This window comes from Alligator mississippiensis, chromosome 9 (genome assembly GCF_030867095.1).
Source record: "Alligator mississippiensis isolate rAllMis1 chromosome 9, rAllMis1, whole genome shotgun sequence".
Taxonomy (NCBI): Eukaryota; Metazoa; Chordata; order Crocodylia; family Alligatoridae; genus Alligator; species Alligator mississippiensis.
In genome coordinates this window covers 41,462,780-41,484,975 of record NC_081832.1, presented here as the reverse complement: position 1 = coordinate 41,484,975, position 22,196 = coordinate 41,462,780, and the positions used below count along the sequence as shown (strand labels likewise).

General features: G+C 46.9%; 1 protein-coding gene across 3 annotated transcripts in view; it reads left to right on the top strand.

Annotated features, from left to right (window-relative positions):
• Nucleotides 1-461: 461 nt before the first annotated feature.
• Nucleotides 462-22,196, top strand: part of LOC102574276 (protocadherin gamma-A4) — a 389,584-nt gene continuing 367,849 nt past the window's right edge. Inside the window, exons 1-2 of one of the 3 annotated variants that reach the window (XM_059733360.1) lie at nucleotides 462-3,123; nucleotides 17,252-18,098. In XM_059733360.1, the coding sequence (XP_059589343.1) occupies nucleotides 676-3,123; nucleotides 17,252-17,320 (2,517 nt within the window). In that variant the 5' untranslated portion in view covers nucleotides 462-675 and the 3' untranslated portion in view covers nucleotides 17,321-18,098. Of the gene's footprint in view, nucleotides 3,124-17,251; nucleotides 18,099-18,257; nucleotides 20,804-22,196 lie in introns of those variants that run through there. The other 2 variants (XM_059733351.1, XM_059733352.1) reach the window with 2 other exon arrangements.

The following is a 22,196-nucleotide window of genomic DNA, read 5'->3' as shown; positions in this document are numbered from 1 at the left end:
AAATGAGTGGTGCTCTTTCAGGGAACTTTATGATCTAAAGTGTATTTTAAGAATGCAGGCTCTTATATCTCGCGGCAGCTGAAGTTTATTTCATAGGCGCATTCTAGAAACGTAATAGTAACTATCAGAAATATAATAATTTCTAAAACGAATTTAAAAAATTGGATCAGGGTTTAACCCTTCCATTTTTTTAAATTTCATTCTTCCTATATATCACACGACATATTCAAGGTGGAAAAACGAAATACCAGTAATCCTCCCTTTTGTTTTTATTATTATGCATGTAAGTATAGAAATATATGGAAATATACGGACATTGGTTTAGGTAGCTGTCCTGTGACTAGGACTCTTTCCAACATTGTTCTACCTACTTTTTACAAATCGAACAGCAACGAGCATAACGTCCTGTCGCTTGGTGGCGCTGTTGACTAATTCGAGGAAAGCGTGACTTGCAGCAGCTGAAGGCCCGGCTCTCCGGCAGGAAAACACTGTCATTAAGAAACGGGAGCAGGAGAGCGGCTGTCTCGTCTCTTGCCTTTGAGAATATCACAGGAGACATCGGCACAACTCACCCTCTGGCATCTGAAGCAAATCCTTAGGAGATCGGGCTGGTGGGATGAATCGGGACTAGCGATATTTCTTCAGGATCGACCCGTGCCGACTCCTGCAGACACAATGGCGGACACCGGGAGCAGAACAAAGCGGAGCAGGCAAGCCGCGTCTCTCCTTCTGCTCCTGTGCGTGGGGGCGATCGGCTCGGAGACGGTGCGGTACTCGGTGCCGGAGGAAATGGAGAGCGGGTCCTTCGTGGCTAATGTGGCAAAGGATGTGGGGCTGGAGCCCAGGAGCCTGTCTGCTCGCAGGGCCCGCCTGGTGTCGGACGCCGCGAGCCGGCATTTCCAGCTGAATGGCAAGACTGGGGACTTGCTTATCAAAGAGAAACTGGACCGCGAGGAACTGTGCGGGCAGACGGAGCCCTGTCTTGTTCGCTTTGAGCTAATACTGGAGAATCCCTTGCAATCATACCGGGCCGAGGTGCGGGTTTCTGACATAAACGATCATTCCCCAGTTTTTACAGGAGCAGAATTCCTATTCAAAGTTCCCGAAACGACCTCTGCTGGATCACGGTTTCCCCTGGAGAGCGCTCGGGATTTGGATGTGGGGAACAACAGCCTTCAAAGCTACAGCCTTACCTCCAATGGGCATTTCCATGTACATGTGGAGGAACAGAGCGACGGCACGAGGCATGCGGAGCTAGTGCTGGACCAAGCCCTGGACCGAGAGCAACAGCCAGAGCTGAGTTTGCTACTCACTGCCCTGGACGGCGGCTCCCCGCCGAGGTCCGGCACTGCGAAAATCCGCATCATCGTCCTCGATATCAACGACAACCCTCCCGTTTTCTCCCGGGCCACATACAAAGCCCAGGTTCCGGAAAACAGCCCCAGAAACTCCCTTGTTGTTACTGTTTCTGCCACCGATTTGGACGAGGGAAGCAACGGGGAAATCTCCTACTCCTTCAGCCAGAAATCCGTAGAAAGTAGCATCGCGTTTCGTATCAACGACGGATCAGGAGATATTCGGCTTCTGGAAGAACTGGATTTCGAAACGAGGGAAACCTACGAGCTGTACATCCAGGCCACGGACGGCGGGGGGCTGTCGGCGCACTGCAAAGTCCTGGTGGAGGTGGTGGATGTGAACGACAACGCGCCAGAGGTGACCCTGACATCCCTCATCAGCCCCATCCCCGAGGACGCGCCCCCCGAGACGGTGGTGGCCCTGCTCAGCGTCAGGGACCGCGACTCCGGGGACAACGGGAGGGCAGCCTGCTCCATAGAGGACGCGCTGCCCTTCTCCCTGAAGGCGACGTTCCGGGACTCGTACGCGCTGGTCACGGAGCGGGCGCTGGACCGCGAGAGCGTGTCGGAGTACAACATCACGATCGTGGCGCGGGACCAGGGCGCCCCCAGCCTGTCCGCCGAGCAGAGGATCAGGGTGAGAGTGTCCGACATCAACGACAACGCGCCCGTGTTCAGCCAGGCGGCCTACACCATGCACGTGCGGGAGAACACGGCGCCCGGCACGGCCATCGGCACAGTGCGCGCCGCCGACGCGGACGCGGAGCACAACGCCCGAGTGACCTACTCGCTCGTGCCCGCCGGCGCCGGCGCCGGGGCCCTGCCCGTGCTCGCCTACGTGGCGGTGAACTCGGCCGACGGCAGCGTGTACGCGCTGCGCTCCCTGGACTACGAGCAGACGAGGCAGCTGGAGGTGGGCGTGAGAGCGACGGACGCCGGGTCCCCGGCGCTCAGCTCCGAGGCCGTGGTGCGCGTCGTGGTGCTGGACGAGAACGACAACGCGCCCTTCGTGCTGCACCCGCTGCAGAACAGCACGGCGGCGTGGAGCGAGCTGGTGCCGCGCTCGGCCGAGCCGGGCTACCTGGTGACCAAGGTGGTGGCGGTGGACGCGGACGCGGGGCAGAACGCCTGGCTGTCCTACCAGCTGCTCCGCGCCACGGAGCCGGGGCTCTTCGCCGTGGCGCTGCACAGCGGCGAAGTCAGGACGAGCCGGCCGCTGACGGAGCGCGACACGGTGAAGCACAGGCTCATTGTGCTCGTCAGGGACAGCGGGGAGTCGCCCCTGTCCTCCTCCGCCACCCTCAACATCCTGCTCGTGGACGGCTTTTCCGACGCCTACCTGCAGTCCGCTGATGCCGCCGCCGCCGCCGCCGAAGGGGCCGACACAGGCGCTTTAACCATGTACCTAACCGTCTCCCTGTGCCTCGTGTCCTTCCTCTTCCTGCTCTCCGTCGTGACATTTGTCCTGGTCAAGGTGTGCCGGAGGAGAGGGGGCGGGGAGCAGTACACCAGTGCTCCCGGCACGTTGTATGGCGACGGCAACTTGCCGAGAGACTGGGTGGATGTGTCGGGGACCGGCACCCTGTCCAGGAGTTACCGGTACGAAGTGTGCTTGAGCACGGGGTCGGGGAGCAGCGACTTCCGGTTTCTGAGGCCCCTCGTGCCCTGCCCTCCGCAGCAGGGGGGCTGCGTCGTGACGGGCTCCGGGAAGGAGCGGGATCTTCTCACCGACTCTCATGCGCCCGCCGACTTCGAAGGCGCCGATCAGGTAAGGGTTGAGTGGGCTCCTCCGCCCTTCATTCTCTACGAATAGGTCCTCAATTGTTTTGACTGGCGAATGTTGTTCATGTGTTCTCCGTTTTCAAAATCTACCTTCGTTGCTTCATGGTGAACTCAGGTGCATTCTTGCAAACTGGACTCATTCGGTTACATTAAACATCTGACATCAATAGGTACGGTATGTAGCGGAGAGCATTACTTACTGATTTAAACCGTGTTTAATTTAAGAGTACTACTGGTGCATTGCACGCTTTAAGTAAATTATTAGCCCGCGTTGGTAGTAATTATTTGGAACGTTTTAATAAGGTCTGCTTCTTTTAGACGACGGGAAAAGTCATGTTTCCCATTTATTTCTTGCATTATTGGTACCGTGAGAGCCTTACATAACCAGGGATGGCAAGGGCAATATCCAGAGGCAATTATTACTGAGTAAGTTGTAGACCTCCTTCAAAACAGAAGTCAGTTGAAAACGTGTGCTTCCAAAGGGGGGTACAATAACGGAGAAAAAATATTTTCAAGGGGACCTTTTAAGAACCTAATATATTTATTAGTAGGAAATCCTTTTTTTCTGGGCATTTTCTCTACACTTCCTCCAGTGTCTTTCCAAGGCCATTATTCTGCATTCCTTTATGTTCCCCGTGCTCATTTGAAGTCTGTTGCCCAAGGCTCCTACAATGCGATAGCCTACCTGATCATAGAATTATAAAACCTAGAAAAGGGACCTCAGTAGTTGATCTATTCCAACCCCGTGATCAAAGCAGGACCATCCCCAACTATATCATCTCAGCCAAGGCTTTGTCTAGCCAGGTCTTAAAAATCTCCAAGGACGGAGATTCCACTTACCTCTCTAGGTAACCTGTTCCAGTGTTTTACTACTCTCCTAGTGAGAAAGTTCTTCCTAATATCTAACCTAAAGTTTCTTGCTGCAACTTGAGACAAATAATCCTTGTTCTGTCATCTGCCATGACTGAAAACAGTATGGGTACATCCTCTCAGGAACCACTCTTCAGGTAGTTGACAGTGGCTATTAAATCCTGTGTCAGTCTTCTCTTCTGTAGACTAATTAAGCCCAGTTACCTCAGGCTCTCCTCATAAATCATGTGCCCCAAGCACCTAACCATTTCTCTTGCCCTCTGCTGCACTCTATCCAACTGCTTCACATCCTTTGTGTAGTGGGGGCCCCAAAACTGAACACAATACTCCATCTGTGGCCTCACCAGTTGCTCAATAGAGGGGAATAATCACTTTTCGTGATCTGCTGGCAACACACCTACCAATGCAGACCAGTATCCTGTTACCCTTCTTGGCAACAAGGGCACTCTTTTGGCTCACATTCAGCTTATTGTCCACTGTAATTCCCAGGTCTTTTTCCACAATAGCAGAGGAGAATTTTTTTCAAGGGGAAGTTTTAAGAATCTAATATCTTTATTGTTAGGATTTTTTTTTAATAGCTTTCAGCATGGAGAAGATTTTCGTTGTGCCTTTCTCTTTCTTGTCACTCACTGCTATGTTTGCATCCATCCAGTGCATAACAGTGTTTCTTGGCAATTTCTATGCACTTCCTCCAGTGTCTTTCCAAGGCCATTATTCTGCATTTCTTTATGTCCCATGTGCTCATTCAAAGTCTGTTGCCCAGGGCCCCTACAATGCTATAGCCTACCGGATCACAGAATTATAGAATCATAGGAAAGGGATGGTAGGGACTAGAGTTCAGCTATTCCAACCTCCTGCTCAAATCAGGACCACCCTCAACTAGGTCATCCCAGTCACGACTTTGTCTAGCTGTGTTTTAAAAACCTTTAATGATGGAGGTTCCACAACCACTCCAGGTAACTTGTTCCAGTGTTTTACAGCTCTCCTACTGAGATTTTTTTTTTTTTGCTAATATCTAAGATAAACTTCTCTTGCTACTACTTGAGGCCATTGCTCTTTGTGTTTCATCTGTCACCACTGAGAACAGCCTTGCTCCATCTGCTTTGGAACCACCCATTCAGGTATAGGCGGCTATTAAATCCCCTATCATTAGTCTTGCTTTCTGTAGACTAGATAAACCGAGCTCCTCCAGCTTCTCCTGAAGATTCTTGTGCCCCAGACCCCTCATCATCTTTGTTGCTCTCCCCTGGACTCCTTCCAACTTGTCCGCATCCTTTCTGTAGTGGGGGCCCCAAAACTGGACAAAGTACTCCAGATGCCGCCTCACCAGTGCTGAATACAGGGGAACAATTACTTCCCTTGATCTGCTGGCAGCAGTCCTATCAATGCAGCCCAGGATGTTATTAGTCATCCTGGCAACAAAGGCTCACTGTTGGCTCATATTCAGTTTATTCTCCACTGTAACCCACAGGGCCTTTACTGCAGAGATGCTGCCTAGCCAGTTGGCCCCCCTCCCATACTGGTGCATGGGGATATTCTGTTCTAAGTGCAGAACTTTGTACTTATCCTTACTGAACCTCATGAGAACTCTTTTGGTCCAGTCCTCCATTTTTTCCAGGTCAGGGGTTCTCAATCCCCAGGCTACAGCCTGGTGCTAGGCCACTGTGGGTCAGCTGCCAGTTCGCTGCATGGTCAGCCACCAGACCAGAAGTGGCCATGGACTGACAAACTGTGGCCCCCAGAGCCAAGCAAAGAGGCTGTGGCTCTTTCTGCAGAGGCCACAGCAGTGCAGGGTTTGGCCCACCCCCATGCCTGAGGGGTTGAGGTATCCTTACCTATCTTCCAGCCGCAGTTGCCTGTGACTGCTGGGCTGTGGTTTCCAGGCCATGGCTTCTTCTGGGATATGGTTTGCTGGGCTGCGGCATAAAAGCTTTGGGAACACCTGGTCTAGGTCTCTCTGAATCCTAACCCTACCCTCCAGTATAACTAATACTCCCTGCAGCTCAGTGCCATCTCAAACTTGGTGAGGGTACACTCCATGTCTTCTTTCAGGTCATTGCTGAAGATATTGAACAAAACTGGCCCAAGGACCAACCCCTGAGGCACTACACTTGATACAGGCTGCATGGGTGACTGATGCCACCTTAGTCACGAGGGGCATGTGCCCCCCCCAGTGACCAGTCAGCACCCAGGGAGGTGGTCCCCAGTGGCCAATTTTGCTGACCGGCAGGGGTGTCCCCCACAGCCAATCACGAGGTGGCCAATCACTGCGGCCAATTGGTGTGGCCACTTCTGGGTGTGGCTGCAGCCACTTCTGGGAGCGCCAGTGTGCTCCACTCCTCAGCCAGCATTTGCAGTGGGGCACCAGCACTCCCACCTGCCCCCTCCTGCCCATCGCCTAGGTGGCGAGTGCGGCCAGTCAGACATCGAAGCATTAACTACTACCCTCTGAGCCTGATGGTCCATCCAGTTTTCTATGCACCTTACAGTTGACTCATCCAACCTGTACTTTCTTAGCTTGGCTATGATAATGTTATGGGAGATCATATCAAAAGCCTTGCTAAAATCAAGGTATCTACATCCACTTGCTTCCCCACATTGACAGAGCCAGTCATCTCATCACAGAAGACAAAGCTTTCTCTCATGCATGGATGAGCTCTATCTGATACAGGAAGTCTACAGGCTGATGAGAGGTAAAACACTGATTGACCTGGTACTGGCAACTGGGAATGACCTAATCAGCAACCTAATGATCTAAGGGAAGCTGGGTGACAGTGACAACAAGCTGATCACCTTCGCCATCCTCCAAAAAGCTGGCAAGTCAGTCAGCAATACAGAAGTCCTGGACTTCAGGAAAGCTGACTTCAACAAGCTAAGAAGGCTTGTCAGTGAGGCCCTAAAGGGCCACAACCCAAGAGGGAGGGGAGTTCAGGATGAGTGGTTGCTCCTTAAGGGAACAATCTTAGATGCGCAAGCAAAGTCTATCCCATCTTGAAGGAAAGGCAGCAAAAGGACACAGCAGCCCCCTTGGCTATCCAGAGGACTAGCAGACCTCCTGAGTCTTAAAAGGAAGACCTATAAAGGATGGAGGACTGGATCCACCACCAAGGAGGAGTACTCTGCACTGGTCCGGACCTGCAGGGAGCAAATCAGGAAAGCCAAGGCTGCAACAGAACTCCAACTAGCTACAAGTATCAAGGACCATAAGAAGTCCTTTTTTTAGATATGGGGGGAGCAGAGGAAAAGCAAGGGCAACATTGGATCCCTGCTAAACCAGATGGGACAACTGACAACTGACACCCAGGAAAAAGCAAACTTGCTAAATGGGAACTTTGTGTCAGTTTTTCACCAGTCCCATGGGATGGCCTTGCCCACTATGGAACAGGGAGGCCCAGGTGAGGGAGATTCCTTACCCTCCATCAATGCTGACCTCATGAAGGAACACCTTGAGAGGATGGATATCTTCAAGTCAGCCGGCCCTAACAGTTTATACTCCAGGGTACTCAAGGAGCTGGTGAGCATCATAGTTCCCCAGCACAGATCTTTGAGAACTCCTGGTGCTCTGGGGAAGTGCCCGAAGATTGGAAGAAGGCCAATGTGGTGCCTATTTTCAAGAAAGGGAGAAAAGTGGATCCGGTGAACTATTGGTCCATCAGCCTGACCTCTATCCTGGGGCAGGTCTTAGAAAAGATTATCAAAGAGGCCATTCTTAAGAGACTGGCTGAAGGCAACATCCTTAGGGATAGCCAACACAAGTTTGTTGTGGATAGGTCTTGCTTGACCAATCTCACTTCCTTTTATGACCAGGTGACCTATCACCTGGACAAGGGAGAAGAGATTGATGTCATATATCTTGACTTTAAAAAAGCCTTCAATCTGGTATCCCATGATCACCTCTTGGCAAAGCTGGCTAACTGTGGCCTCAGCCCCACCACGATTTGTTAGCTGGGGAATTGGCTCCACGGTAGGACCCAGAGGGTGGTGGTTGATGGAAGTCAATCATCATGGTGCCCTGTGACCAGTGGGGTCCCTCAAGACTCTGTCCTAGGACCTATACCATTTAACATTTTCATAAATGATGTAGACATTGGTGTCAGAAATGGCCATATTCGCCAGTGACACCAAACTCTGGGGTAAAGCATCCACTCCTGAGGACAGGAGGATGATCCAGGCAGACCTTGACAGGCTCAGGAAATGCGTGGACAAGAACCTGATGGTGTTTAACACCGAAAAATGCAAGGTTCTCCACCTTGGGAGGAAAAGCCTGCAGCATGCTTATAGGCTCGGCAGTGCTACACTGGCTAGCACTATGGATGAAAGGGACTTGGGGGTCATGATTGACCACAAGATGAACATGAGCCTTCAATGTGATGCTGCAGCTACTAAAGTGAGCAAAACACTGGCTTGCATCCATAGATGCTTCTCAAGTCCCAGGACGTCATTCTTCCATTGTACTCGGCCTTGGTGAGGCTACAGCTGGAGTACTGCATCCAGGTTTGGGCTCCACAATTCAAAAAGGATGTGGAGAAGCTTGAGAGGGTGCAGAGGAGAGCCATGCTCATGATCAGAGGTCAGGAAAACAGACCTTGTGATGAGAGGCTGAGAGCCATGGGACTCTTCAGTCTGGAAAAGTGCAGGCTCAGGGGTGATCTGATGGCCACCTATAAGTTTATCAGGGTTGTTCACCAGGATCTGGGGGAATGTGTGTTCACCAGAGCGCCCCAAGGGATGACAAGGTTGAATGGTCACAAACTCCTCCATGACCATTTCAGTCTGGACATAAGGAAGGACTTCTTTGCTGTCTGAGCCCCCAAGGTTTGGAATAGACAGAGGTGGTTCAAGCACCCACTTTGAATACCTTCAAGAGACAATTGGATCTTTATCTTGCTGGGATCCTATGATCTCTGCTGACTTCCTGCCCCTGGGGCAGGGGGCTGGACTCAATGATCTTCCAAGGTCCCTTCCAGCCCTAATGTCTATGAATCTATGAATCTATGAAAAGCCATTCCACATTCAAAATAAATGTTCAGAATGGTGAAATTCAAATTGTAGCGCCCTTAGATTTTAAATTTGCTGAGAAATATGAGATTGCCATCAGAACTACAAGTGGCAGAGGGGTTGTCATCACTCTCTAAAGACATTGTGGAACTTATGTATGTGAATGACAATTCCCCTGAGGTGTTTGTAAACTCATTGACCAGTTCAATAACAGAGAACTCATTGCCTGAGACTGTGGTCATACTAATCAGCATGAAGGATTGTGACTCTGGGGACAATAGGACATCCTGCTTCATTCAAGAAGAGCCTTTTGCTCTGAAATTCGCTTATAAGAATTATTAAGAGCTGATAACACAAAAAGGTCAAGACAAAGAGAGAAATATGCAATATTACTACAACCACGCTTGCTACAGACTGAGAATCCCCTTCCCTCACTACCACTAAAACCATCAGAGTGCAAATAGAAGATGTCAATTAAAATGCCCCTAGTTTTAACCAGACATCATACACCATGTATGTGCATGAAAACAATAACTCAGTTGTATTAACAGGTGCTGTAATGGCTGCTGATCAGGGTTTAGGAAAGAATGCCAGAGTGACATATTATCCACTGCCTACCCAAAAAGATGGGTGGTCCTTATATTCCTACATATCTATTAATTCCAAAAATGGGAATAATTATGTTCTACAGACATTGCATTATGAGATGCTCACACATTTCAAGGTTGGAGTAAAAGCTTCAGATTCTTGTTCTCCCTCATTTTTCACAAATGTCACGATCTATGTTTCCATCATTACAAAAAGGACAACTCTCCAATTATTTTATTTTCCTTGCAGAACAGATCCTCACCCAGAAATAACCTAGTCTGCAAAGCTGGTGAGGCAGTCTACTTGGTCAGTAAGATGGTGGCTGTCAATGAAGGTTCTGATAAAAATTCTTGGCTCTCCTATCAGCTGCTTATGGCAACTGACCCCAGCCTATTCACCATGGGTCTCCATAATGGAGAAATAGGAGTCACTAGGTCAATAACAGTGGGACTCCATCAAGCAGAAACTTAATTCCAGAAAGTTAACTCCACCAAACAGGAAGAATAGGAAATGTGGCAAGCAACACATTTGGCTTAGCAGAGAACTCCTAGGTGATCTTAAACACAAAAGGAAGCTTACAAGAACTAGAAGCTTGGACTAACAACTTGGGTGGAGTATAAGAATATTACTCAGGCATTCAAGGACTAAGTCAGGAAGGCCAAAGTGCAACTGGAATTGCAGCTAGCAAGGAACATGGAGAGTAACAAGAAGGGTTTCTACAAGTATGTTAGCAATAAGAGGAAGGTCATGGAACCAGCGGGTCCCTCACTGAATGGGCAGAGGCAACCTAGTGAGAGACAACGAGGAAAAAACTGAAGTACACAATACCTTTTTTAATTTGGTCTTCACAGACAAGATCAGCTCCCAGACTACTGCACTGAGGTACACAGTTTGGGGAGTAGGTCAGCAGCCCTCAGCAGTGAAATAACAGGTTAGGGACTATTCACAAAATCTGGATGTGTACAAGCCCATGGGGCCAGATGAAAAGTATCTGAGGGTGCTGAGAGAGTTGGCTGATGCGATTGCGGAGCCACTGGCCATTATCTTTAAAAACTCATGGCCATCTGGAGAGGTCCTGGACAACTGGAAAAGGGCAAATATAGTGTCCATCTTTAAGAAAGGGAAGAAAGAGGATCCAGGGAAGCACAAACAACCTCAGTCTCACCTCAGTCCCTGAAAAAATAATGGAGCAGGTCCTCAAGGATTCCATTTCTAAGCACTTAGAGAAGAAGAAGGTGATTAGGAACAGTCAGCATGGATTTATTGAGGGTAAGCCATGCTGAACCAACCTGATTGCCTTCTATGATGAGATAACTGGCTTTGTGGAAAGGGGAAAGCCATGGACATAATATACCTTGCCTTTGGCAGTGCTTTTGATACTGTCTCCCACAGCATTCTTGCAAGCCAGCTGAGGAAGTATGGGTTGGATGAATGTACTGTAAGGTGGATAGAAGATTTATTGGCTTTAGTTTCATTCATTTTCCTGGGGTTTTTTTATTCATAGTCATAGTTTGTAATATACGTATAACACATCAAGTTAAAAAGAATAACGTGTCACAAACTAGTGTTTATGGTGACTGTAACTCTCAGAACAACTTGATTGATACAGCTGGTAGGGGAAATGTGTTCCACTCCTACCTTTATGAAATCTGTTTAACAGTGAATAAAAGTAGGCGTGAACTCAAGAATTCAGGGTAATAGTGAATTCAAGTTGGTGAAACCAATCATCCCTAGTCTCCCGAGCAAGCATTGCAGTGTGAACAGGAGCACTAACAGAGAAGCAGAATTTTACAATAGTTTTAAGCCTGTTTAGGAGATGGAATCAGGAAAATAGGTGAATGTTTAGATAATATTTAAATGTGTTTTTTTTTCTAAATTTTTGTTACTTGAATGTATGAATCAGTTTGGTGCTTTTCATGTGGTAGGAATTGGGCATGAAGTTGAATGAACTACAAGCCTGACAGAAAGACAGACAAACAAATTAAGTCCTTGAAGGTGATCATACCTTTTATGTAAATGAAAAGCTCTTTTATGTATTTCTGTTTTACTCAGCTGATGGACTACTAGAAATTATACCTATATAAGCTATTTCCTCTTGTATTTAGGAAATGCAGGGGTTAATTACAAAACAAAGCATATGGAAGTGCTAATTCAGATTTTAAAAATAACATTTATACCATCCCTTTATATTTCTGAATGTCTTTCTAGAATTAAAGCAGCTCTGAAGTTCATTTTATTTGTAAACATAGCTTAAGTTTTATGGTTAAATTAAATTTATTCAAATATATTTGTTCTTGGATCCATCTTCCTTGAATATCTGGAAAGTGGCAGCAGAACCCTGACCACCCTCCTTCCTCTGCTTTACCTGTGGCAGGGGGCACCTGTGGGTGCTATCCCTTCTCTAACAGGGTTCATCGTGTAGTTTTAGTAATGTTAGATAAGGACTGGTATGGGATGGTCCTGCCTCAAGCCAGGGGTAGGACTAGATGACCTCTGGAGATCTTTTCCACCCCTACTCTTCTATGATTCTATGATTGTATACAGTGTGGCAATTTTATAAATTAAAATGGAGATGATAAAAAGGTAAAACACATTTTTCAGAATGTTACCAGATTCTGAAGGAAACTATTTAATAAAAAGTGTTTCAAATGGTTATAGAAAGTTTTATGAGTGTTTGTCTAAAAATCATGAGTGCATTTTTTGGGTGACATCACCAATATACTTTAAGAAATATAGTTTTAATCTAACCAAAGTAGCACTGTAGGGGGAGATTCTATTCACAAATGTGTTTGTATAAACAGTATAATGGATACCTTTTACACTAGGTTATGAAGATACTGCAGCTGCATGCCTTTGCGTATTAGCAATTTATTCAAAGTAACATGTGAATTATATAGGTGTGGGTTGCTTACCAGTTTGCAAGAAAATAACTTTACTGGAGGGGAAATCCATCAGAGACATTACCTCAGGTGCATTGTCTCAGCTCATTAATATAAAGTCTATAGTCTTTGAGCAACACAGTAACTAGAATAAAAGTATACACTGGAAACATGTTGGGATGCCATTCATTTGCTGAAGAAACTAAGTAGAATAAAAATTAAAAAGTATGAGGCTTATCTGTTACCTGTAGAATGTCATCTTTAGCAATAAAATAAATCATCATGCCAACCATTTCATCTAGCCCTGGTCTCATTTTCTATAAACCGTTTCCATGTCTCTTCCCACATTTAGACAAATGACCATAGGTATTCGATAAATGTGAAACAATACTATCGCACAGGGAAGGATGGGAATATTTGCTGTTTGGAAATTCTATTGAAGTGGGATAGTGATTAGAGGGCAGATCCTCCTCTCCATATGTTTCTTTTGGGGTTACCCAAGAACAGAGGTTACAGCAACGGCTTGTGCAGGCTGAAGCCCTCCTTAGAAAATGAGATCCACTGCTAGGGCCCTGGAATTTTGGTTGAATCCAAAACTCAGCCGGCAAATTCAGAACTGATGATCCGATTTTCAATGTCCCTGCATTTCAAAGACTGCCCGTGGACTCCTTTCCATAACATTCAATTTAATCTGTTTTTGACTTTTTTCATATGCCCACCTCACTTGATGGAATAAAAATGTGAATACCTCACAGGTTCCATAATTTTTTCTGCTATCTTCTCAGGGCAACAAAGTAAGTTCACTTACATTTTGAAAAAGTGTGGTGCGGGAGAAAAAAGAAGCTGCTATTGTTGGCTACAAATGTCCAACTCGGGATCCTTAAAATTCTGGTTTATTAGGCGGGTTGAAACACTGTAATGAAGTCAAATCATAGACCTGGGGGCTGGTCCCCCCCCCCCCCCCCACACACACACACAGTAGCGAGTTACAAGAGTCGGGTATACCTATCCCACAGGCGCTGGAGCCTGCCGTCAATGGCCAGTTGAGGCTTCTTCCAGCGTGGTGTTATCCTCCAGAAGAGGGTCGTGTCTGGTCCTTCTGGCTGGACAGGCCGGGTGCTGGTCAAGTTGGAGATCAGGAGGGCGCCGCTGAGGGTCACTTTTCACTGCTTTTTATCTGTCCCTGGCAGACTGTGGTGACTCCCCAGTTGTCAGGTTTGCCCAATCCAGGGGTCTTTGACCCTCGTGGGACTTCCCCCTCAGTGGCTACTGGATGGCATCTATCAGCCCCAGGGGTCGTCCACATGTATGTGCAGGTTTGGGAGTCCGTTGATGACTTTTGATTAATTTACCGCTGTCATGAATAGGGCTCTGGGAGCCGTCGATCTGGAGATATTCAGCCCCAAACCTTGGTCCCCGAGGTTGATTAACTCAGACGAGGGCTTCTAGCCCTTGAACAGTGAAGTTTAGAGAATTTCCGGTTGCTACATTGTCTCCTGTTGATTTCTTCAGTTGGCTGATCTGTGGTTTTCGTAGGTATTAATTGACCCTTGTTACTGAAGCCTGCTACTGTGTTAGGCAGACAAGGTTCCTTGGGTGAATTTGATATATTTTATTAGATCAACCCAAATAGTTGGAGAATAGTTATTAAGCAAGCTTTCGAGTTCAAAAACCCTTCCTCAGGCTAAGGAAGTTTCAGCAGTTGGTGTGTGCTCTTCCTGGATGGAATGAGAGATTGGAGAGAGAGCGGCCCTCCTGTGAGAAATGTGCCCCCACCAGTAACTGGGTATTTCTGTCTTTGATAAATTTCCGGTGTGCGTTCATTCTGGTGCGCAGTTGTTGTTTGCTCTCTCCTACGTATTTTCCATCAGGGCATTTGGTGCATTGGATGAGATATATTACATTTCTGGAGGTGCAGCTGTAAGATCCAGGGATGCTGATGGCTCTGTTGTGAGGTGTAGTAATAGTCGGGGTGGTGGAGATGTGTGGGCAGGTTTTGCATTTCTTGTCATGGCACGGTCTGGATCCTTTTGGTGTGTTCTGGGCTTGAGGAAGTTTGCTTCTAGTGATGAGGTTGGCAAGGTTCAGTGCTTGTTTGAAGGCTAGGATGGGTGGCTCTGGGAAGATCTTTTTTAAGAATAGGGTCTCTTTCTAGTATGGGTTGCAATTTTTGAGGATTTTCTGTACAGGTTCAAGGGAGGGATGATATGTCATAACCAGCGGTGTGTGATTTGTGTGTGTGTGTGTGGGGGGGGGGGGGGGGGTTCTTCTGCACTGCAGCAGTTCTTCATGTGGCATCCGGGTGGCACTTTCCAACGTGCGATCATCTCTCTGGACGAGTGTCCTTGTTGGGTGAAAGCCTTTTTAAGATTGGTGAGGTGGCAATCCCGGGTGTTCTCTTCAGTACAAATGCGGTGGTATCTGAGGGCTTGGCTGTATATCACAGGTTTTTTGGTGTGTTTAAGGTGATTGCTGGTTCTGTGCAGATATGTATGTTGGTCTGTGGGTTTCTTGTATACTGCGGTCTGTATTTTACCCTTCTGGATACTGATCATTGTGTCTAAAAAGGAGATGTTGGTGCTGGAGTATTCTAAAGAAAGTTGAATGGAGGGATGGTGATTGTTGAATTTCTGATGGAACTCAATCAGAGATTGTAGGTTTTCAGCCCAAATGATGAAGATGTCATCGATGTATCTTAAGTATAGTAAGGGTTTGATGGTGCATTTCTTGAGGAAGTCTTCTTCCAGGTGGCTCATAAAAAGGTTGGCATACTGTGGGGCCATTTTAGTGCCCATAGATGTTCCCATCAACTGGAGGAAGTGTTGATTATTAAAAGTGAAATTGTTGTGTGTGACGATGAAGTGTATAAGGTCAGTAATATCTTTGGGCCCGTATTCTGAGTTGTAATCTTGTTCCTGTAGATATGTAAGGCAGGCTTGGATGCCATCCTGGTGTGGAATGTTGGTATATAGGCTGGTAACGTCCATGGTGGCTAGGAGTGTTGCTGGGAAGGTGGTCTATGTTTTTAAGTTTCCGTAGAAAGTCTGTAGTGTGTTATGTATTCAATCACTGATTCACTTGCTCTTTCAGGGGCCGCCTGATACAGGGAAGCGGCAGTTTGATTTCTGCCCTTGTTAACATTGTTACAATGTATAACTTACTTCTGAAACTAAACACATTTAGTTAAAAGGTGAAGAGTATAAAATATAAGCTACAAGAGTAATGCCATGGCACACAAATAGATAAAAATACCAAAATACAAGGTGTGGTGGGAGAAAACTCCCTGGAGTTCGTTGTCTAGCTGCATAGAAACTAGGCAACGCGGGTAAAAGCTTTACTGCAGTTTATTTGCTCGAGCAATGGCCATAAGCCCGCAAGGAGGCAAAATGCCCCCCCTCCCCTAAAGGGTGGGGCATTCTTTTATACTCTTTACAATAAGGCAAGACTACAGGGTTAACAAAAAGCAATTCTTGGGCGGTGCTTTACAAATCTTCATAACAGCATATTTCTATTAAGCTGAACTAGCACTTTCTAAAAGCTAAAAGTTAAGTAACAGTAACATTATGATACGTTAGCAAAAACTTGCACAGTAGTAGATACTTCTTAAGGACACGATCACTGTACTTAGAACAATGACTTCTTTGTCTTATCTTGTTCCTTGCTGTAGCAGATTTATAGCACACAGACTTACATAGCAAAAACTTGCTGCATTTTACTCAGAAAATGGTTAACATAGTTAAAATGATTACTTAACATAAGCAAAGGCTTAGCTATCATTCTGCCTTGTGGTCAGTGGTATTGCTAGGCCACAGGTCATGCCTTATATTCAGCTGTAAAGCTAATACTTCTTAATAATCTAAATTATTGTTAACCTAACAGTATGCTATCAGAAAACTATTTTATTTCAGGATAATAATAAACATGCCCACCACAAAGGGGAGATACAAAATACACACATACAAACTTTAAAACACAATTCCTTATCTTATACTGAAAGAAAGAGGAAGAAAGAAAAGGTAGAAGAAGAGAAACATATCCAAAGAGGGGAGAGTAAATGCAGGCAAGAGGAAAAGGGGACTTTCTGCTACACTATAAGGTGAAATAAAGGGCTAAATCTTGGAGTCTTTACCCACAATGCAAGTTTTCATTCTCTGCTTATTGCAGACCTCTTTTCTCAGTCCAATTATCTTGAGCTTGACTGCCTTTGAATCCTTTGAATACCATATCTGTAGAAAATGTGTCAGTACAGAGGGATCCTTAAAATAGAAATACAGTTATATTTTGGTAGTTCTGCATACTTTCTTTGAAAGGTAAAACAATATCAACTGATTATAATGAACCATCTGATATCGGCAAGAGTTTTTCATGCCCTTATTTTAGGCACAGGGTGGGAAGTTGGGGAGATGTGTGAGAATATAAAGTCTACTATACCTGGGAACTTGGGAGAGGCCCTCCGTGTAGATGAGGGAAGGCATACATCTAAGGAAAGGCTCCTGGTATATCAAGAGGACTCCCTGAATATGAATAGTTGTGCCCTGCTGCCCCCCTACCAACTGAATGGCTAAAAGGAGAGAGATGGTATCTAAGCCTTTTTTCAACATTTTAAATTATATGCCTATGTTTTTATCCCCCTACCTTACTGTAAGAATTTCTTCTCATCTTATTGTAACAGTAGTGCATTGCTTAAATGATATACTGTAATTAATTTACTGATATTTGGACAAATGCTGAAAGTACAGAACATAAGTATTTATTCCATTTTAATTGGTCCTTTTTCAGGGAAACGACCACTATCTTCAAAGGATGCTCTCTGAGGCTGGATCTGAACACGAAGGAAGAAAAAACTGAGGAAGAACCCCTCGATTTGAGTCTATTATTATATTTGATTAATCTTGTGACTTCACTGTAAAGCTGGCACTTCGAGAATACATACGTCTCCATATTTGTGTGGAAAATGTTCACTTTTTTCCCTTTTTAGTTTTATCTCTTCTTGCAATATAAATATTATTTTATGTTACTTTTTATGTCTGTGCATGTTTTGTTTGTATGTTACAAAACGCCCAAAGGCATACCTCCTCCTTCTTGTCTATGTAATATTTTTGTATACGATCTCCACACTTTTTCAATCCCTCGAAAGCTGGTGGGAAATGTCATGCTCTACTACCACTTACATAATTTTATAGCAGAAACATACAAAGAGACCACAACATTTTCTCGCACTAGTAAGACATTGATAGAAATAGAAGAAGGAAATTAATATCATTATCAATCCCTTAGGGTACTGTGACTTCTATATAATATTATATTGTTATATAAAAAATTGGGTTTATGTTTGCATTGCGTTCATTTTATTCCCTGTACTTGAACTGGATTTTAATCGTGAGATAAGATACAACGTTTACTGTATTCCTAGAATAGTATGGGATTCACAGATAAGAGCAACACGTGTAATTATAAATGTTCCAATTTGTGCTTATGAACTCCCATTAATACATATATTACCATCTATCACTACTAGATATTTGCTATAATACTAGTAAAGCACTGTCAATATGCTAAAATGTATGTATTATTTCATATAAAAATAAAGGCAATCGGAATGTGAATACAAAAGACCCTCTGAAAATGGAATATTTCACTGTTCCTTATTTACACTCTGAGTGTCGCTGTTTGCTAACTATGGATAGACCCTTAAAAGAGATCGAGCAAAACCGTGAAACTGCAAACAAAGCGGAGCAGCAAGACAACAGGATCAGAATAGAAAGGGGACGTTACTGATTAAGTCGAGTCCTTGATAGATTTCCTGTAGGCTTTGGTCAGAAGCAGGGATAGAAACAGCCTAGGTCCCTAATCACGACACACGGAGGTGAAAGAACGGGGAAAATGTTGTGTATCTACTCAACAATGGCAGAAACACAAAGCCGACATGATTGCAAGAGCCGCGCCGCACTGTACTGCGTGGTGCTGACCGTGTGCGGGGCCGCTGCGGCCGGACAGATTCGCTACTCGATCCCCGAGGAAATGCAGAAAGGCTCCTTCGTGGGCAACATCGCGCAGGACCTGGGGCTGGAAGCCAAGGCCCTGTCGGAGCGCGGCGTGCGCGTGGTTTCCAGAGGTAGGATGCAATATTTTGCTTTGGATTTGAAAAACGGCCATTTATACATGAATGAACGGGTGGACAGAGAGGAGACCTGCGGTCATATTGCAAAATGCGTGTTAAATGTTGAGATTCTTGTAGAAAATCCAGTGAAACTTTATAGAAGTGAAGTGGAAATACAGGACATAAATGATAATTCACCCACATTTCCAGAAAATGAAAGTGTGTTAGAAATCATGGAGTATACAGCACCTGGCACACGCTTCCCGTTGGAAAAGGCTCACGACTCAGACGTGGGACTGAATTCTCTACAAAAATACGTGTGTAGCGAAAACGACTATTTTATCTTGAATGTGAAAACTGGAGATGATGGCGTAAAATACCCGGAATTAATATTGCAAAAATATTTGGATCGGGAACAGCAAGCAGTTCATAATTTGATTCTCACAGCTACTGATGGTGGGAATCCTATCAAATCTGGATCAACAGTAATCCGAATTCAAGTGTTAGATGGAAACGACAACGTCCCAGAATTTACCCAATCTGTGTATAAAGTGAATGTGAAGGAAAACGTGCCTGTGGGTTCCGTGGTACTTCGGGTAAAAGCCACCGACAAGGACGAAGGGACAAACGCGCAGATCAGGTACTCCTTCCTCAAGATTTTGGAGAAATTCAACAGAAACTTTAAGGTGGACTCTGAAACTGGGGACATTACAGTAATGGAAAAGCTGGACTTCGAAGAAATGGCTTTTTATGAACTCGACATACAAGCGAGGGACGAAGGTGGACTGTCGGCACACAGCAAAGTTCTGATACAGGTCGTTGACATCAATAACCATGTACCCGAGATCACGGTCAATTCTGTTTTCACTCCAGTTGCCGAAGATTCCCAGATAGGTGCAGTCATTGCTATTTTCAACGTGCAAGACAGAGATTCCGGGGATAATGGTGAGATCATATGCTCCATCCCAGATAACCTCCCGTTCAAATTGCAGCGGTCATTTGACGATTATTATTCTTTGGTGACGGCCAGAGGCCTGGACCGGGAGCAGGTGGCGGATTACAACGTGACGGTCACGGCCCGGGACCGCGGGGCGCCGCCGCTGTGGTCCGCCACGACGATCGCCGTGCAGGTGTCGGACGTGAACGACAACGCGCCGGCCTTCAGCCAGGCGGCCTACAGCGTGTGGGTGAGCGAGAACAACGCCCGCGGCGCCTCGGTGTTCTGCGCGCGGGCGGCCGACGCGGACTGGGGCGACAACGCCCGGGTGACGTACTGGCTGGCGGAGGGCGAGCTGCAGGGCGCGCCGCTGTCGTCGTGGCTGTCGGTGCAGGCGGAGAGCGGCGCGGTGCATGCGCTGCGCGCCCTGGACTACGAGCAGGTGCGCGAGATCCGCTTCGCCGTGGAGGCGCGGGACGGCGGGTCGCCGCCGCTGCGCAGCAGCGCCTCGGTCACGCTGCTGGTGCTGGACCAGAACGACAACCGGCCCGAGATCCTGTACCCGGCGGCGCCCCGCGACGGCTCGACGGGCGTGGAGCTGGCGCCGCGCTCGGCCGAGCCGGGCTACCTGGTGACCAAGGTGGTGGCGGTGGACGCGGACGCGGGGCAGAACGCCTGGCTGTCGTACGAGCTGCTCAAGGCCAGCGAGCCGGGGCTCTTCGCGCTGGGCGTGCACACGGGCGAGATCCGCACGGCGCGCGCCCTGGGCGACAGGGACGCGCTCAAGCACCGCCTGGTGGTGGGCGTGCGGGACAACGGGCAGCCGCCGCTGTCGGCCAGCGTCACGCTCACGGTGGCCGTGGCCGACAGCATCCCCGAGCTGCTGGCCGACCTGGGCAGCCTGGCGGCGCCGGCGGCCGAGGCGCAGGCCAGCCTCACCTTGTACCTGGTGGTGGCCGTGGCCGCCGTGTCGTGCCTCTTCCTCGCCTTCCTCATCGTGCTGCTGGGCCTGCGGCTGCGCCGCTGGCGGCAGGCGCAGCTGCTGGGCTCGGCCGGCGGCGCCCTGGCCGGGGTGCCCGTCTCGCACTTCGCGGGCATCGACGGCGTCCGCGCTTTCCTGCACTCCTACTCCCAGGACGTGTCTCTCACGGCCGGCTCCAGGAAGAGCCAGCTGAGGTTTTCCACTGCAAGTTGTCCCAGCACCCTCACGGGCCAACAAGAATCGAATAAATCCGGACCTTTGTTAATTGTGGACGTGACAAATGTCTCTCCTGGAGATCGGAGCTTCGCACAGGTAAGTTTGTCACCTGGAAATTTTATTTACCTTTAATATGTTGTTGAATGCCTATATTTAGCTTCACTCTTCCAAGAGCCAGATGAGGTTTTCCACTGCAAGTTGTTTCAATACCCTCAGGAGGTAGCACCCTGCTGAGAATTCGGCGCCACTTCTAATTATGGAAAAGCTCAGAAGGAAGAAACAGTGGCTCTTCAGGGAAGTTTCCGAAACCCAGATTTTCATATTGATTTGATAACTGTGTGTCTCTGCATTTTATTCCCAATTTCCCAGTATTGCTTGTGTGGTGTTACTGTCCTGGAAAATGCAATGTGCTAAGTTTAACTTAATTAAGTGCAGAGTTCAGAAAAAAAAAATTCCGACAGCTCCTTTCCCAGTTAAAAGTTATCCTCCGCTTCCCCCTGTCTTTTTGAAAATGTAGTAATACTTTTTTAAAATTAGTTCACGGACAGCTTGCCTTCAGTCAGTACTTCTGTGGAGGCATCAGTATGTCAACGTGTAATTGAATTACTGCTTAAAATATATGCCCATAATAGTGTAAAACCGTCAATTTGAAGGTTACATCTTTTTGTTACATTTGAATTTTGAAGCAAAACTCAAAGAATATATATCTCGCAGTACACATAAATCTGAACACGCTGAAGTCGTGGACAGCTGCTTTCTCTCACGGTCACAAATAATCGGGTGAAGCGACTATTACGCCACTGCCGCCTGCATGTGGATCCCCGATTAGGGACTCTCGGCTGTCACTTCGTCTGTCCCCACTGCCACTAGTCAGTCACTGCTGGACTTTGTAAGTGATGGGTATTGGTATTGTACTGGTTACTGTAGTAGATGTTGCAGCAATGGGAGAAGCCTGCACCTGACTTGTTTTACATGAAGAGGCTGTTGCACATCTGCAATCACGTGGATCTCAGAGACGTAGAACCCTGTGTCCAGTGACAAGAGGATCCAAGACAACTAGGATTACTCTTCCACTATAGCCTTCACCCACCTTTGCAGCCATTAAGAAGTATGCCCCCTGCATCTGCCTGCTCCACCACAGTGTTGGACTCCTCTTCATCTGATACCCCACCTTTGACCTTACCACCATGGGTAACTCTACCAGGAGTACAAGACTTCTGACGGTATTGGTCTTAGGGTATACACAAGCCTCTCCACCCCATCAACGTGGCAATCCATGGAGAGGACATACTGAAGTATCTTCTGAAAACAAGATTGTGATTCAAATCATAGAATTCAAAACCTGCTTAGCTAGGCAGAGTTCTTTTAGAGCAGAGATTTTTAGTCTTTTTAGATTCAAGGCACCCCTTGGAAAATAACATCTATTATTTTTCACTAATTTTTACTACCTAAAAATCATAGAGTAATGTTACTGTTGCAAAGGACTCAG